Source organism: Tetrao urogallus (assembly GCF_951394365.1).
Source record: "Tetrao urogallus genome assembly, chromosome: 17".
In the NCBI taxonomy this organism is placed as follows: domain Eukaryota; kingdom Metazoa; phylum Chordata; class Aves; order Galliformes; family Phasianidae; genus Tetrao; species Tetrao urogallus.
In genome coordinates, this window is record NC_136830.1 from 4,862,738 (window position 1) to 4,877,570 (window position 14,833).

General features: G+C 36.8%; 1 protein-coding gene across 1 annotated transcript in view; it reads right to left on the reverse strand.

Moving 5' to 3' along the window:
- The window catches only part of DNAH10 (dynein axonemal heavy chain 10), a gene marked incomplete at both ends in the record, with an annotated part of 53,944 nt that overhangs the window by 35,922 nt on the left and 3,189 nt on the right, over positions 1 to 14,833 (reverse strand). Inside the window, 19 exons of the mRNA XM_079543649.1 lie at positions 25 to 127; positions 206 to 322; positions 874 to 1,032; positions 1,486 to 1,962; positions 2,617 to 2,773; positions 3,492 to 3,696; positions 4,608 to 4,772; positions 5,168 to 5,319; positions 5,992 to 6,161; positions 6,772 to 6,945; positions 7,275 to 7,451; positions 8,213 to 8,383; positions 9,013 to 9,207; positions 9,974 to 10,172; positions 10,634 to 10,824; positions 11,079 to 11,309; positions 12,040 to 12,197; positions 12,894 to 13,023; positions 13,422 to 13,537. Coding sequence (XP_079399775.1) covers positions 25 to 127; positions 206 to 322; positions 874 to 1,032; positions 1,486 to 1,962; positions 2,617 to 2,773; positions 3,492 to 3,696; positions 4,608 to 4,772; positions 5,168 to 5,319; positions 5,992 to 6,161; positions 6,772 to 6,945; positions 7,275 to 7,451; positions 8,213 to 8,383; positions 9,013 to 9,207; positions 9,974 to 10,172; positions 10,634 to 10,824; positions 11,079 to 11,309; positions 12,040 to 12,197; positions 12,894 to 13,023; positions 13,422 to 13,537 — 3,447 coding nt within the window. The remainder of the gene's footprint in view (positions 1 to 24; positions 128 to 205; positions 323 to 873; positions 1,033 to 1,485; positions 1,963 to 2,616; positions 2,774 to 3,491; positions 3,697 to 4,607; positions 4,773 to 5,167; positions 5,320 to 5,991; positions 6,162 to 6,771; positions 6,946 to 7,274; positions 7,452 to 8,212; positions 8,384 to 9,012; positions 9,208 to 9,973; positions 10,173 to 10,633; positions 10,825 to 11,078; positions 11,310 to 12,039; positions 12,198 to 12,893; positions 13,024 to 13,421; positions 13,538 to 14,833) is intronic.

Genomic DNA, 14,833 nt, shown 5'->3' on the forward strand with positions numbered 1-14,833 from the left:
CATCACTTTACACGCTGAATTTACCTTTATCGAGATCTTCTCCAACAGCACCAGGCCCCTCAGCCATGAATTTACAGAAGAAATCTGCTACCTTTGTAGTGTAGTCCTCGATCTGTTGCTTTGTAATCTAAAGAGAACAGAGTTTAAATTGTTTTCCTTTCTATTTCTTTTTTTTTTTTTTTGTCAATTTAATTACAAATATTACCTCTGTGAACATTCTTTTTATGCCTCCAAGGTTGTGATCAACTTCTGATGCTTCAAAGAACAGAGTCTCCCACTTTTCCTTAATCTTGTCAGCCATCTCTTGCTCTTCTTTAGCCACCTAAAACAAAACAGTAATATCTCTCACAAGCAATAAATACACACAGGAAAGTGAGAAAGGTGTGCATTATAAATATGCAAAAGATGGAAACAGCACTGAAGTTAGTCTCAAGTTGCACCAAGAGCGGTTTAGACTGGACATTAGGAAAATTATTTCACATAAAGTGTTTAGGCATTGGAACTGCTTGCCCAGGGAAGTGATGGAATTCCCATCTCCCGAGGTAATTAACAGATGTGTGGAGGTGGCACTAACAGACATCAGAAAGGCCTTAGTGTTAGGTCAGCAATTGGACTTGACAACCTTGAAAGCCAAGCTAGATGATTCTATTAATCAGATTTAAACACATGCAATATGTCCATTTAAAATGGAGCTACCACTTTGAGAACGGAGGTTGCATTAGACAATCTCCAGATGTCACTTCTAACCTCAACAGTGCTGTGATTCTATGAAATGTCTTAATAGGAAAACAATTATTCATTCACATGGGAAGCATTTGTGAGCATAGCTCAAATCTGAAATGTTTTATGAGACAAGACACAACATTCACCTACTTGAATATCATACAGTGCAAGAGTTCGGTATCTCTCCCAGATGTCCAAATATTTCAGTTCCACCGTAAACGACATGCCTCTGATAGCTGTAATTGTACTGAGGACAATTTTCAGCTCTTCCAAGGAATCAGGAGGTGTCTTAAGATTCTCTGATAATGTCTGTAAGAATAAAATAATAATTTCCAGAGGCAACACTGGGACAGTAATTAGCCACTTCTTACTGAGACACAAAACACAAGCAAATGACATCTGACTCTTTCATTTTTAGTTTATGTGATGATAAACATAATACCAAAAAAAAATTTATAAATCAACAAAAAGTAAATACCATAAAAACATAAATGTTTTTGTTACACCAAAAAAGAAGTTGTGAAAGGTGGTTTAAAAGGAATTTCAGAATTACTTACATGAAGCATTCACAAACACAGGAATGAGAAAGCCTCTTTTTTTGCATATTACTGTTCTCTTTTGTTTCCTAGCTATGCAGTGACAGCTCATCTCTATACGTATGGCATATTACAGCACATCACTCAAACTAATTCAGAGTAGCTCACATGGTCACCTACTAACCAGTGAAAGCTGCATCTGACAACAAGAACAGGAAACACCTACCTCCATCTCCTCCTGAAGACTGAAGAGTTCTTTTCTTGCAAACTCATTAAGCAACTTTCCAAGGGAAATCATCCAGTCTTTAGCTTTATCCTCCACTGCAGAAACTAAAGTACTCAGATAAAGCCTGATAAATTGTTCATCTTTTATTAAGGGTTGTTGAGTGACTTCTTGAGCTATCTTCATATAGAACTGCAGCTTTTCATCAAAGGTGACATAGGAAGGCTTGTCAGCAGCAAACTTCTTTATGGCCATGTCTTTGTCCACAGTCCACAGAAAACAGTATCTCTCCCAATGGTTCAAATACATGCTGAGAGAAGTCAGGACTCTGTGGACATTCTGAGTGATGAGAGCAGCCTGCTCAGTTATCAGAGGGTTCTGGGAGATATCACTGTAAAAGCTGAATGTGATCATTTCATCATCTGTAACACGCTGAGGAGGGCATTCAATGCATGTGCCATGCATCCACCGCACAAAATGCTAGAGTTTTCAAGACAAGTTTGAAAAGTAATTACCTTGTAGAGAGTCACATCAGTCAAATAAGTCATCATTATTTAGGACACTGTGTACAAAGTAATGTGAATGATTTCTTGAATCAACTGTTATTCTGACAGCATGAAGTTATTTCATACATGTTCAACCTGCTAGTTTTATGTTTTTGTTGCCCTCTTTTTCTATGCTTTAATAAAGAATATTAAAAAATAGGAGAAATTTTGTTACTTACATACATTAACCACGTCATACATTTTTTATGTGGTCCAAGACAATTCCTCTTTGCTCAGAGCAGCCATGCCAAGCCCAAAGATTGTATACCCTGGGTTATATTTTCCCAAACAGTTGAGGGAAGAGTTAATTTCATCCTAATAAAATCTTTCCACGCACTATTTAGTCTATTTTTTTAGATCTCCACTGGGAAGACCACAGGGATAGAAAATCACGTGATTTCTTTCCTTTGTTATCAGTTTGCAAAATTAGGATGGTAAAATTAGAACAATGTACTGGGTATTTTTATTTCACACTAAGTCATTATGAATCTTCCCTTTGACATTAATTCTTGCCCAAAAGTAAAGTGAGATTAATTCAGTACAATCACAAGCAAAATATGGCAACAAGTAAATCTTAATGGAATATCACCTTTGTGACCTCAACACAGTCTTGGACACATTGCGCTGTCATTTTGTCGATTTCACTGGCATTGGGTTGCAAGATTATTTTTGGAGGAGACAAAACAGCTTCTATTTGGAACAGTGGCACATTTGCAAGAACAGCTGCATTAAAAGCTTGCAAATTCCTGGGAAAGGAAAAAAATAGTGTCAAAGATAGCAATAAGCAGCTCAAGAGAGACTGCAATTATGAGGTATGCATTTAGATATGTGAGCGTATCTGTCCAAAGTCAGCTAACAGTTATTTCAGCTGGAAACACTGACGTGTATCTGAGCAAAACTGCCCCGCTAAGACTGATGTAATGCAAAACCTTGGCTAACTAAAATAAGTTACTGAAAGGAATGAATGGGGATATCTCAGTGCAAAAGGATCCTAAGACTACAGTTTAAAGATGTGGACCACGAGAGGGAGAGATGCTGTAAAAAGCCCTTATAATATTTCGCTAGGGGAACCTCCTTTGCTCCAGGTAAAGCATAATCCAACTAACCATTGTTCTCATACTGCTGGTCCTTGTTTTACAGGGATGCACTGAGCAGCCAGACAGCAAATTTACAAAACTGCATTCTTCAGTAACACAAGGTTTTGATTTTAGAAATAAAGCAGAGATACGCAGCCCCACACCCTGCAGAAAATGTACATTATTTCTGTCTCCTGCTGACAAAACCAATACCCATTTTCTCAGGATTCAGGTCTCTCTTCTGCCTTGTTAGCAGTTCTGCACTCTGCACAAAAGCAGTACAAATACAACAAATACAAGGTGTTCAAACAGAGTACCATTACACGAGTTTACAATAACAGATTGAGAAAAAACTAAGGAGGAAAGACTAAAAATTGAATTAACTTACTTCAGAATTAACTGTATCAGCATCTGATAAATCTTATTTTCCCAATATGCATAATAGGAAGCCAATTTTGAAGATTTGCCACTCTTCATATTGACAAGTCCTTCCAGCTGTGCTAACAGTTGTGGAATGGCAGTATACATTCTAACCATGTGATCTGTATCTTTTGTTCTTTCACATTTTACATACTCAAAAAATTCTTTCACATCTGCAAAATATTACAAAAAATAATGTTAAGAATTGCAAAAGACTTAACAGCCTTCAACACTGGAATAATTCACTGGGCTTTATTTGTGAACATGAAATTGGTCTTGTAAACTAATAAAATTTCTTCATTTAATAACACTAATTTATTAATTTTTCAGTCTCCTATTTTATATGCATTCAGTTATTCAACAGCAATTAATAGATGTGAAAGTAACCTCCATAAGAGTCAGAAATCACAGAATCATCTGAGTTGGAAAGGACCTTTAGATGTCACCCAGTCCGGCTCCTCTGCAACGTACAGGAACATCTACAGCTCAGCCAGGTGCTCAGAGTCTGAACATCTCCAGGGCATCCACCACATCTCTGGGCAACCTCTTCCAGGGCTTCACAAACCTTATCATAAACAACTTTTTCCTTTTACCTCATCTAAATCTCAGCTTTTTAGTTTGAAACCATTTCTCCTTGTCCTGTCACAACAGATCCTGCTGAAGAGTCTTAGTTCATCATTCATACTTTGTCACTGGAGTGATAGGGATGCATGGAAGACAATCACCTCAGTGCAATTTCCCCTTGAAGAAAAGATCTCAGTTGAGCTGGCACTCAAAGCAGTTTGCAGCTCTAAGATTACATTACTGCATACAAGGAAGAGCAAAATAAAGGGGAAGCTATGAGGAAAGTCATCAAATGCAAGTAGATACTGATCTATTTGTATAATTGTCCCTAAGTTCTCATCAACGCTGTCAGCTTTAGGCTACTGACGCTCTGCTTGTGCATCCTGTGTTACAGCATGAAATACCACTGTAAGTACTCCTGGAACTGTTAGATGGTTTTATCTTAGCATCCAAAAAATGCAGACAGAACAAAGTAAAACATCACAGAGCATCTGTCAGAAATGAGAGTATGTAGACTTACTGGGAAGCACATCAGCACTTTTTGAAAGTGGAAATTTGAAAAGATTTGTTGATGCTATTTGCAGAAGGTTGTTGTTTATGTCTCCAGAATTCGCATGAATCTGATGGACGAGGATTTCAAACTTCCTGATGGCTTGTTTACATCGAACTATAAAGTCAGCAATACCTTGAAATAAATCATAATCATTTGCTTTCTTTCTTTTACCAAAACTTTCATCAATGTTTCAACAATCAAAATTATCACAACCAGATGTGTCAGAAATAAAAAAAAATACTCTGCAGATAGAATAAATGTTTTCACATCTAATCCTTCATCCAGTTCCCTTCCAAGACTTAAGAATCTACATCCATTTCCACTTAATGTTTTATATTTAACGAAAACATGAGAAATATCCTTCTGGATCAGACTTTGCCTAATGTATTATTGGACCATTGCAATAGCATGTACTATTTAGACAAATATTGATTTCATCTGGCATATCAAATGGAGTGTGGAATTGAAGAGACTTTTTAAACTGAAAATCAGTATCTAAGGCCATTTTCAAATAGGTTCACTGTTACCTAAGGAGTTCCAGTTGAGTCTTCTTTGCCCTACTTTGAACACTTTCCAGAGTTCCTGAATATGGTCATCAAGAAGTTTGGTTTCTGCTTCATTCAATGTTCCTACTACATTGTGATAGTCATCCAGCATGTGTTTTAATCCATCTGTATACCTAGTAAGTGTAAAACACATGAACAGCAACAAAAATACATAAAAATTGCACACTGGAAACATCATCTTGAACATAAAAATCTGCAGGAACAACTATGGAATATGTATTGATCATGTATGCAGTTCACTTCCTATCAAAAACAAAAGAAAAGTCCCACATGATTCCAGTAGCAGCTAGACCAAACTCTCCTGGTAAACAACAAAGTGTTTAAGACAGCCTCAGCCTGAAGCACACAAAGGAATAAAGTAAATGAATTTTAAAGTCCAGTTAGGGCTCTTCTTGGCATTTTTCTGTGCCTAAACGCCTGTGATAATTTGGGCAAAAGTGACTTATTCAATGCCACAGGAAAGCAGCAGCAAGTTCAAACGTCAACTGAAATTTACATTAGATTAACAATTCATGGCAAAAACAAACAAAAACAACCTACTTTCTTGCTTTGTTTTTCCTTCAGATTTTCTTCTCATATTCATTTGTAAAACACAGTCTTACAGGGTGAAGGATGTAGACAGCACCAGAGGACAGACTGTTAGTGTGCCATTGCCATTAGCAATTTTGTATTTCAAAGAAGTAAGAGCTCTCCTATTCCCAAAATGTGAGGACTCAGGGCACACTCTGCAGTGAAATCACTTGAAATGTGGATGCAAGTGTGTATGCAAGCAGTTAAAGCCTTACTTAAGATATCTGTCTTCCTGTAGTGCCACATTTCTTGCTATTTCTGGGACTGGAAACCCCAGTTGCTCCATGTACTTTGTTTCAGTGATAATCTCTTGGAGTCTGGGAGAAAAATTCACTAGGAATTGGACACTTTTCTCTGTGGTGACAGGCTCCTCTGTTACTGAGGTCTACAACACAAGAAAGCAGGAGAAATCAAAAAAACACCACCAGACAGTTCCAATGCAAGGAAAATGTTAACTTTTGGGGACATTTGATAAGATGGTAGGTAAAAGTCGGACAGTATGGCTGACATTCAGAGCTGGTGAAAATGCCTTTAATATTTGATAGCCATCTCAGCATTCTGTTTTCAAAAACCTTTTCGTGTAGTGCTGCAATCAGTTATCCAGAAATCCAAGTAGAAGCTCACAGTCAAATGAAAGATTTATTAAACAGGGTTCTGAATAGTCTCTGCTGGGAATCAACCACTACCTAACTTCAGTCCCAAGTTTTGTTGTAATGTCCCCAGAATATTGCACCAAATACCTAGGATTAATAGGAAATACAGTACAGGAAAAAATAGACAGAAACAGCATTCATGCATCCACCAGTCAGGACATTCAGTAACTGAGGTCCTATGAAGGATCTCAAAAAACACTGAGTTCAGACCTTTTAAAATTTTCCTTTAAAAAACAGCATTCCTCTTCAAAACATCACTCTCAGACAAATCCCACTGACTGTCAGATAGATTTCAATTCTTTCTCGCAGAGAAGCCTAGTATATTATCTTTCTATCTCTTACCTGATCAAAAGTCTCTAGACTAACATGGGTTGCTGACCCACCAGCAATGACTATCAGCAGAGTTTTTTCCAGTAAGAGTGGGAGCATCTTTTCTGTCTCATCTCTCCACTGATTATATTTCTGATCTTCATACTCTTTCATCCTCCTGGCCACTTTAAGATACATTTGCTTTACCTAGAAAGGAAAACTCTATCATCTTAAAGATCAAGAAAAATGTTTCACTATCCTGACTTAATAAGATTTGTTTCCAATCGTTATAAATGAGAGGGCAAGTAATGCAGACAATGAAGAATTTAGGTTTTTGAGTTCTGTCATTGATTCTGTCACGATCTCTCTGAGAAACAGTGGAAAGGTTTCCAATCAAATTTTCATGCATAACATGGATCACTACAGGCAAATACGTTCTTTGAACTTCGTTCACGTAAGAGCATTTTCTCATCCCTAGAAGAAAGGTGTGAGGAAAGTATTTCTTCCTTCATTAAAAAGCAAAGAAGCCAACATACTTCTTTTCCACGTTCACTAGCAAGCAGCCCCTCTACTTCCCGAAATCGAACAATAGTGTGTTTGATGCGACAGAAGAGCGATCGGGCCCAGTATATTGCTCCAGCCAGTGGAGGATGATTCTTGAACAAGGGTGGATCCATGAGGTTTTGAACAAAGATTTGTCTAATATTTTCAACCTAGAGGAGAATCAAAGAATCACTGTTAAGAATAATTTCTCTATTTGCTGCTCCATGGTCGGTATCCAGCTTGGTACAAAACACAAGCTCTGAAGCTCATTCCAGCAACAGGGCAAAACCAATGATTTTTTATTCCTCATTAATCTCTTTGCTGTTGTATCAATTGCATTACAGAGAACGTTTTCCTTTCTGTATCTCATGGAACTGCTATGTTGTCTTTGTGTTCTCTGTGAGACTACATTTTATTGTGAAACTTGGTGTCCTTGTACATTTATTGGAAACATCAAGATAAATGCTGTGATAGCAAAGGCTTTCCAATGTATACACCTCACAGAAGTTATTTGCACAGAACTGAGAAATTATTTCTGCCTTCACTATTAATCTCAGGCACATTTTGGTCATGCCATATAGTTGTGTCCAGCACCAGTAAGCTAAAAGATAGCTTTTTTCAGGAAGGACTACTGTTGTACTGCTGCTCATGAGGTAAAGGAACAGCCACAAGTCTCACAGTACAGACAAACATCCTTCACTTCCCATACTGTGCTACATGTATTCTGATATGTACATCATTTCAGCAAATAAACTATATTATCTTGCATGCAGGTTCAAAAACAGGAACAATTCTTACTTCTTTCAAACCTGTCAGTCTTTCAGATGGTAAATGACACTATACTTCTATTGAGATACATAGAGAGATATACAGATTTATTATTTTCAATACAGAACTTCATACATAACTAAATAAATCCTAAATTAGATACCTCTTTACAGTATTGGTCCAATATGTCATTGAACTTCATCATCAGCTGCCTATTAATTGTTTCACGACAGCGAGTGTTTTTGAAGTTCAACAGCATGTCAAATGCAGCTTCTGCTGATCGAAGAGTCTTAAAAGATTTATCAATAAAGTTTTTGGCATCTTCTTCAATAATCTAAATGGAAACAAGGCAAGAAATCCTGTCCCTTAGACCTTTATCTTATGAAACCATGTAAGGAAGGCATAATAAAAATACCTTTTTGTAACAGTTGTAAGGCATATTTTTACTATTCTTTTGACTTATAAATGGCCTGCAAACTGATGGCTTTCCAGTAAGAAACAGAAAACTAATATTAAACCTATGTTGCTGGGCAGGTATAGGAGTCACAAAAACACTGTAACATCTTTCATTCGTGAAAGACCTTTCATTATCTGAGGGACAAAGGGATAAATGCATTGAAAAGAGTTTGACTTCTTTGTGGAACGTGATTAAGATACGCAGTGTGTGGGCACAGGGAGGTCACACCAACCCTCCAGTCATGCTGTAGTGATTTTTGCCAATGAACACAAAGCATGTTTTATCAGTTTGCAAGATAAAGTGAAACTATAAACAAAAAGAACTTGCAAATAAAGTACTGACTAAAAAAAAAATGGTTGAATACCTCCCATTTTCATTTACATATTTGTTCATATATATATATATATGTATCAAACATTCTCTTTAAATGAAAATATTGACATTCTAGAAGGAATTTTTATATAGAAAGCGTAAGGGGAAAACAAATCACCATACGTGATACTTACTGAAACTTCTGCTTTAAATTCCTCCATAATTAATTTCCAATCATGTGCACTTTCAAGGCTAAAAGGGTCAAAAGCCAGTTCTTCCATTGGACTAGTTAGTTCATCTACTCTTCTCAGAAGATGATCAATGTACTTTGGATCACCTGTGACAGCTTTCAGTTCAGAACAAAATACATTGTAAAACTCTTCAGTGACCTGTTAAGTCAGAAGAACAAATAAAAAAAAACTTTATTTTTAATGGGTTGTTGGTTTCTTTTACTGACATTTAACACTTCTCTGTTGTTATTTCCTTTTAAATAACTATACACCAAAGAACGATCCATTCTTGTTTAGGATTTACATTTTGTATACTTCTATACAATACACTAAGTACCTTTAAGAAAAACAGCCCTAGAGGCCCCAAACTGCAGCTGTCAAAACAAAAAATACTCAGCTATTATTAGTTTTTATTTCACAAGGGTTTTTACATACACCGTCTACATGGCACCTGACCATTGATGGACAACAAATAGTTCTAGTTATCCTCTTAAGGAGGATAAACAGAGCATCTGTTCGTGTATGCTATCTTGCAATTGTTACACTGATTTATGTCAATTTTTACAGTCAAATTTTATACTATGGCGTACTTAAATGACTAGTCCATCCAAAATGACACCACAAGCCATGAAAATTGCAAATCTGTCAAACAATTATTACAAGTCTGTATGCTAACAGCAGTACTGTACACAGCAATGCCTTTCCTTAACAAATACTTGAAAAGACTTATTTCATCTCCAGCGTTAAGAGCATCATTGTTAAAATCAAAGTCATTGTTCAGGTTCTGAGCTTAAACACACACAGGAAAAAACTAACAGCTAAAGGCTATTAGCATCTCAACAACTACAGTAATAAAAGAATCTCCTCTACATAAGAAAACACTGATGACACAATCATCCTATATAATTATTCTCTATACAACTACCTGCAAAATATCATACAGATCTTGACAGACTGAAGTCATATAATCTGTTGTTCCAAATAAAAGTTTTCGGTCAAATTCCCAGTGTTGCTCTCTTCCTGATGCTTCAATCTGGGCACGAACAGCCAAATAAGATTTCTTCCACTGTTCAAGAGTACTTTTGGCCTCTGCTATTTTCTTTTTCGCAGCAGCTCTATCTTCTCTATTAATTAAATCAAAAGAATTAATATAGTACAGATAAAAAGATTATAGATATTAAATGATATCTCAGCTGATTAATATACCCTGGTTTAGCAGCTTCTAATTAGATCTAAATTAAACTTTCAACTGCTATATCTTAATTTTCAGTGGGACTGATTTTGAAAGGAGGTATTATTTGTAGACTGATTAATTGTATTTTTGCCACTTCTGTACTGCAGTAATTGCAGGGTGTTTATTGATTTTCATCCTCCCAAGAGAAAGGAGGACAAACACCTGTTTTGTCAGGACCGGTTTGGCAATTTATGAAAACTACAACATAAATTGACTTTTAATTGACCTTCTAATAGAACTTGAGATAAACACTGAAGCATATTTGATGCAAGTGTTATCTACTACACTTTCCATAAAACAAGTAAAGCTTTAAAAAAATGCAGACCAGGAAAGTAGGAATCCAGTACTTACTTAAATAGTGTATGTAAATCCACGACTTTGCACACTCGATTTGAAATTTCCCATGCAATTCTTTCCATGAGGGGCACCATCCTTTCATCTGTGTTGTAATGCCGTGACATAATCCACACCATTCTCAGAGCATTCATCAGTGAAGGAATTGTATCCAAGACAACATTAAACCCAGTGCCATGTGTTAGATTCTGTTAAATATATAAGTACTGTGAGTAAGCTGTCATGAAAATACAGATACACATTTTATAATATTTATTTAATTTTATTTTTAATTAATTTAAATTTAATATTTATAAATATTAAAATATTTATTCTACAGTTAAGAAGAAAATCCATCACGTTAGTAAATGAATAACTCAGTCAAGGAAACATCCTGATGACTAAATTACAGAGATGGCTAAAGATGTGCAGATCTGCAAAGAGTTTTCTTAAGATCACATACCTTCAAATGGTGTTCCAGAGTTGAAAGAAATCTAACATTATCGAGAGCTTCCACACAGTGTTCTCTGAGGTCATTGAAGATTACATGTAAATCTCTGACACACTCAGACTCAGCTTCCTGCAGTATTGCCAAGACTCTTTCCACTTCTGGAAGCTTTGTCTGTTCATTAAGATGACTTAAAACAGCATTTCTTACACACCAGAGGTCAATTTCTGCAAGTGGACCCTTACCCTACAAGTTAGGTGGAGTAAAATAAGAATTCCAAATTACCATTATGCAAGGGTGAGATCCTATAAACAGCTTTACATTTGTTCTTTTTTTCAATAAGTAAACTGAGAAAACTCAGATGTCATTCAACCATGAAAAGAAGACAGAATAAACTCTGAATTCATAAGTTTTACACAAGCAGAGAGGAACTGCTCATGGGGAGTGTACCCTGGATTTGAGGATGCCATGCTTGCAGAGATATACGCACAAATAACTTCATAGACATGTAATATCTCATATTTAATTGTATAACTGTATGTGTGTTTGCAGAATGAGAACATTGCAAATGGATTTCATTTTGTTTGAAAGATGACTTTTCAAGGGAAAATATAGTTTCATATACATGAATATATATATATGTATATATACATATATATATATGTATATATACACTTTAATCACTGTATTTTTTAATATTTCATGGCTATCTCACTGATTTTAGAAGTAAGAATGCAACTAACAAAAGTGCCTTAGCTTTCCACAGTTTCCTAGGTGGACAGGACCTACACAGAATTACTTTATTTTCTGCTTCCCAGAGTCACATTCCTCACTACCTTTATCCTACTTTTCTTCAATTAGTAAATAGTCTTTCCAACGATCAAACACAAAGACATTAAAACAGAGCACAAATCATTCAGAGAGACTCTTGTGGAGTTTCTGGGAGTAAAGAAGCTTGGTTTAATGGAGACATTACCTGTGGAACCTTTTTCAGTTGTTCCTCTAGAGCTGTGGATATTAGTTTTTGCCAGGTCATTGCACAACTTTCAATAGCTTCAACCACTTCTGGAACTGCAGCGAGAACACTCACTTCTCCATCTAGATTTACAGTTGGCATGTGCAGTTTAATCTCTTCTGTCAGGAGCAAAGGCACTTAAAATTAACTGTCTTGTTCCACCAGCATCATTAAAGTAACATCACTAAATGGCTCACACCTTCCATTTTATCAGCTACTCGAGTGTAGGCAGCTTACTGCCTGCTCTCTGTTTGACAATATGGCAAAAGGCATCAGTTGCTCTGTAGTTAACACAATACTGAGATGTATTCATAGAAATAACTTAAAGCTCTGACCTTTCACCCCTCAATCCATTCACTAACCATTAAGAATCAGGATTAGGGCTTTGCTGAATAAAATTATTAGTCTTCCTAGTATACACCATTAAATTTTCCTCAATAGCAGGTACGCTAACCCATGCCAGAGAGGAGATGCTAAACCACATGTGAAAGCCTCATTTGGTCTTCCACTTTCTGTATCCAGCAATGGACAGAGTCTTCTGAGCAGTGGGAAGAAATGAGGCATGCTGACTTTCTCTCCTATTCTTACTCCAGGCTGACAGAATGTCACGGAATTAGTCTGTTTCCCCATACTGACTGCTATGCTTCAGAGCAGTAAAAGACTACTGTTACCAGCAAGAGAAACTTTGGTCAGATCTGCAGCTTCCCCAGAAACTGTATGTATTTGTTATTCCAAGCAGAGCCATTCCTAGGTGAACCTATTTTTATTGTCTTGCAGTCTGAACAACACAGCACTAGCATAGGTAAAATACTCACCTTCAGTTTGCTGTAGAGTTAGATGAGAAGTGCTTAAGAATCTCTGCATGTTCACATGATCATTCCTTATCTGAATATCATGGTATTCCACAGGCTGCACTTCCTTTTCTGCAAAGGAAACTTCTCCAGCCTGCTGATCAGAGGAGACAGCGGGCAAAAATTCCTACAATTCAGACATGTACCATAAATTAGATGGCCTACATTTGGGAGGGGGGGGGGATGAAGCCGGTATGCTTTTACAAAAGTGTATCAGCACAAAAATAAAAAATACTTAATATCACATTCTTAAATGTTTCTTAGATAGGTCCAGACAATTCAGTTAAATAATGACCGTCTCCACGTACTTGTGTGATATTTTGTTTCCCAAAATCTTCTAAGTATTAGCATAAACTTCATTTTGGCATATGAAGGACAGTCATGAAATATTAGCATTTCATACACTTAGTCCATGTAGTCAGCAGAATACTAAGCAGGCAAATCACTCACAGAAACACTGAACACTCCATATGTAAAAGCTGTAACATTTACCTTTGAGAAGATATTTTTTAGCATCAAAAGAGCATCATCAGTCAGTAAACCAAACTCAATCACTTTAGGAAGAACCACATCAGCTTCAGTCAGGTCATTAGGTTCAGTAACTGCTTCTAAACAGCATACAAAGAATCAGCACAGATCTAATTATTTGGTACAAAAAGTAATTATTAAAACAATTGCATAAATTCTTACCCATATTAAACTCCAACAACACCAAACTGTCTTTGCAATAAACTAGGTTTTGTGCAAGCCACTTTCAAAACTACTGCTGTGTTTAATATTGTAGATGGCTTTTCAAAAAGGGTAGAAAAGTGACTCTATAACCCAGCCTTACAGTGAGCAGTTTTCTGTTCAAACCAAAAAGTGGCCATGATTTAAACTTCTGTAGGCAGACCAGGAAAATATTCTACAGAATTGACATAAAACAGATAGATAACATTATCATAGTTTACTTTTTTTTTTCCTTCTCACATTTCCTATTTCTATAGGAAATAGTCACATAACAAAAACTTTGCAGCTTCAAACTGTGCATGCTGCTGCTCAGCGAATCCACATTTATGCTGGGGTGAGTGGCTGGCACTAAGGCTCAGATAACAGGCAGCTGATTGCTCCTGGAAATATGGCAATACCTGTTTGCTGTTTCCTGTCGGCATGGAGCTAGATCCCAAGGTCTGACTGCGATCAGTACCAGTCATCAGTTTTATGTTAAATGATTGAACTATCAAAATAGAACTTCTATTTCAGATGTTCCTGTTGTGTATCAGAATTTAAGTCAGGTCAGGAAGTTTGATACCCAAGTTGTGTTTATCACCACCCTATGGTCTAATTTTCACATCCAGCTCCTCACTGTCAACACACTTCACAGAGCTCTAGCAGCTACTATAACTAAACCTCCTGTGCTCCCCCGAGAACAGCACGAAAGCTTCATCCCTGTTGGTAAAATGTGGAAAACATGTTTTCCATAAATTTAATATGAATAGTGTTCCTGAATCCTGGCTCTAGTCTGAGAGCATTCATGCCAGTTAATTAGGCTGGATAGGCATAACCTGTGTCCCAGTTACTATCAGCTTTCCTCAGTATGAACCATTCTCAAGTGGTTCATAGAAAACAAGATTTACAATGAGCAGCCAAGAGACCTGGGGTTGTTCACTCTGGAGAAAAGGAGGCTGAGAGGAGACCTCACTGCTCTCTACAACTCCCTGAAAGGAATTGCTGCAAGGAGGGTATTGGTCTCTTTTTCTCAGGTGACAAGTGATAGGATACAAGGAAATAGTCTTAAATTGCACCAAGGGAGGTTTAGTTCAAATAAGAGGAAGAATTTTTTCTCAAAGAAGGTGGTCAAGCATTGGGAGAGGTGGCCAAGGAAAGTGGTGGAATCTCTATCCCCAGAGATGTTTAAGATACAG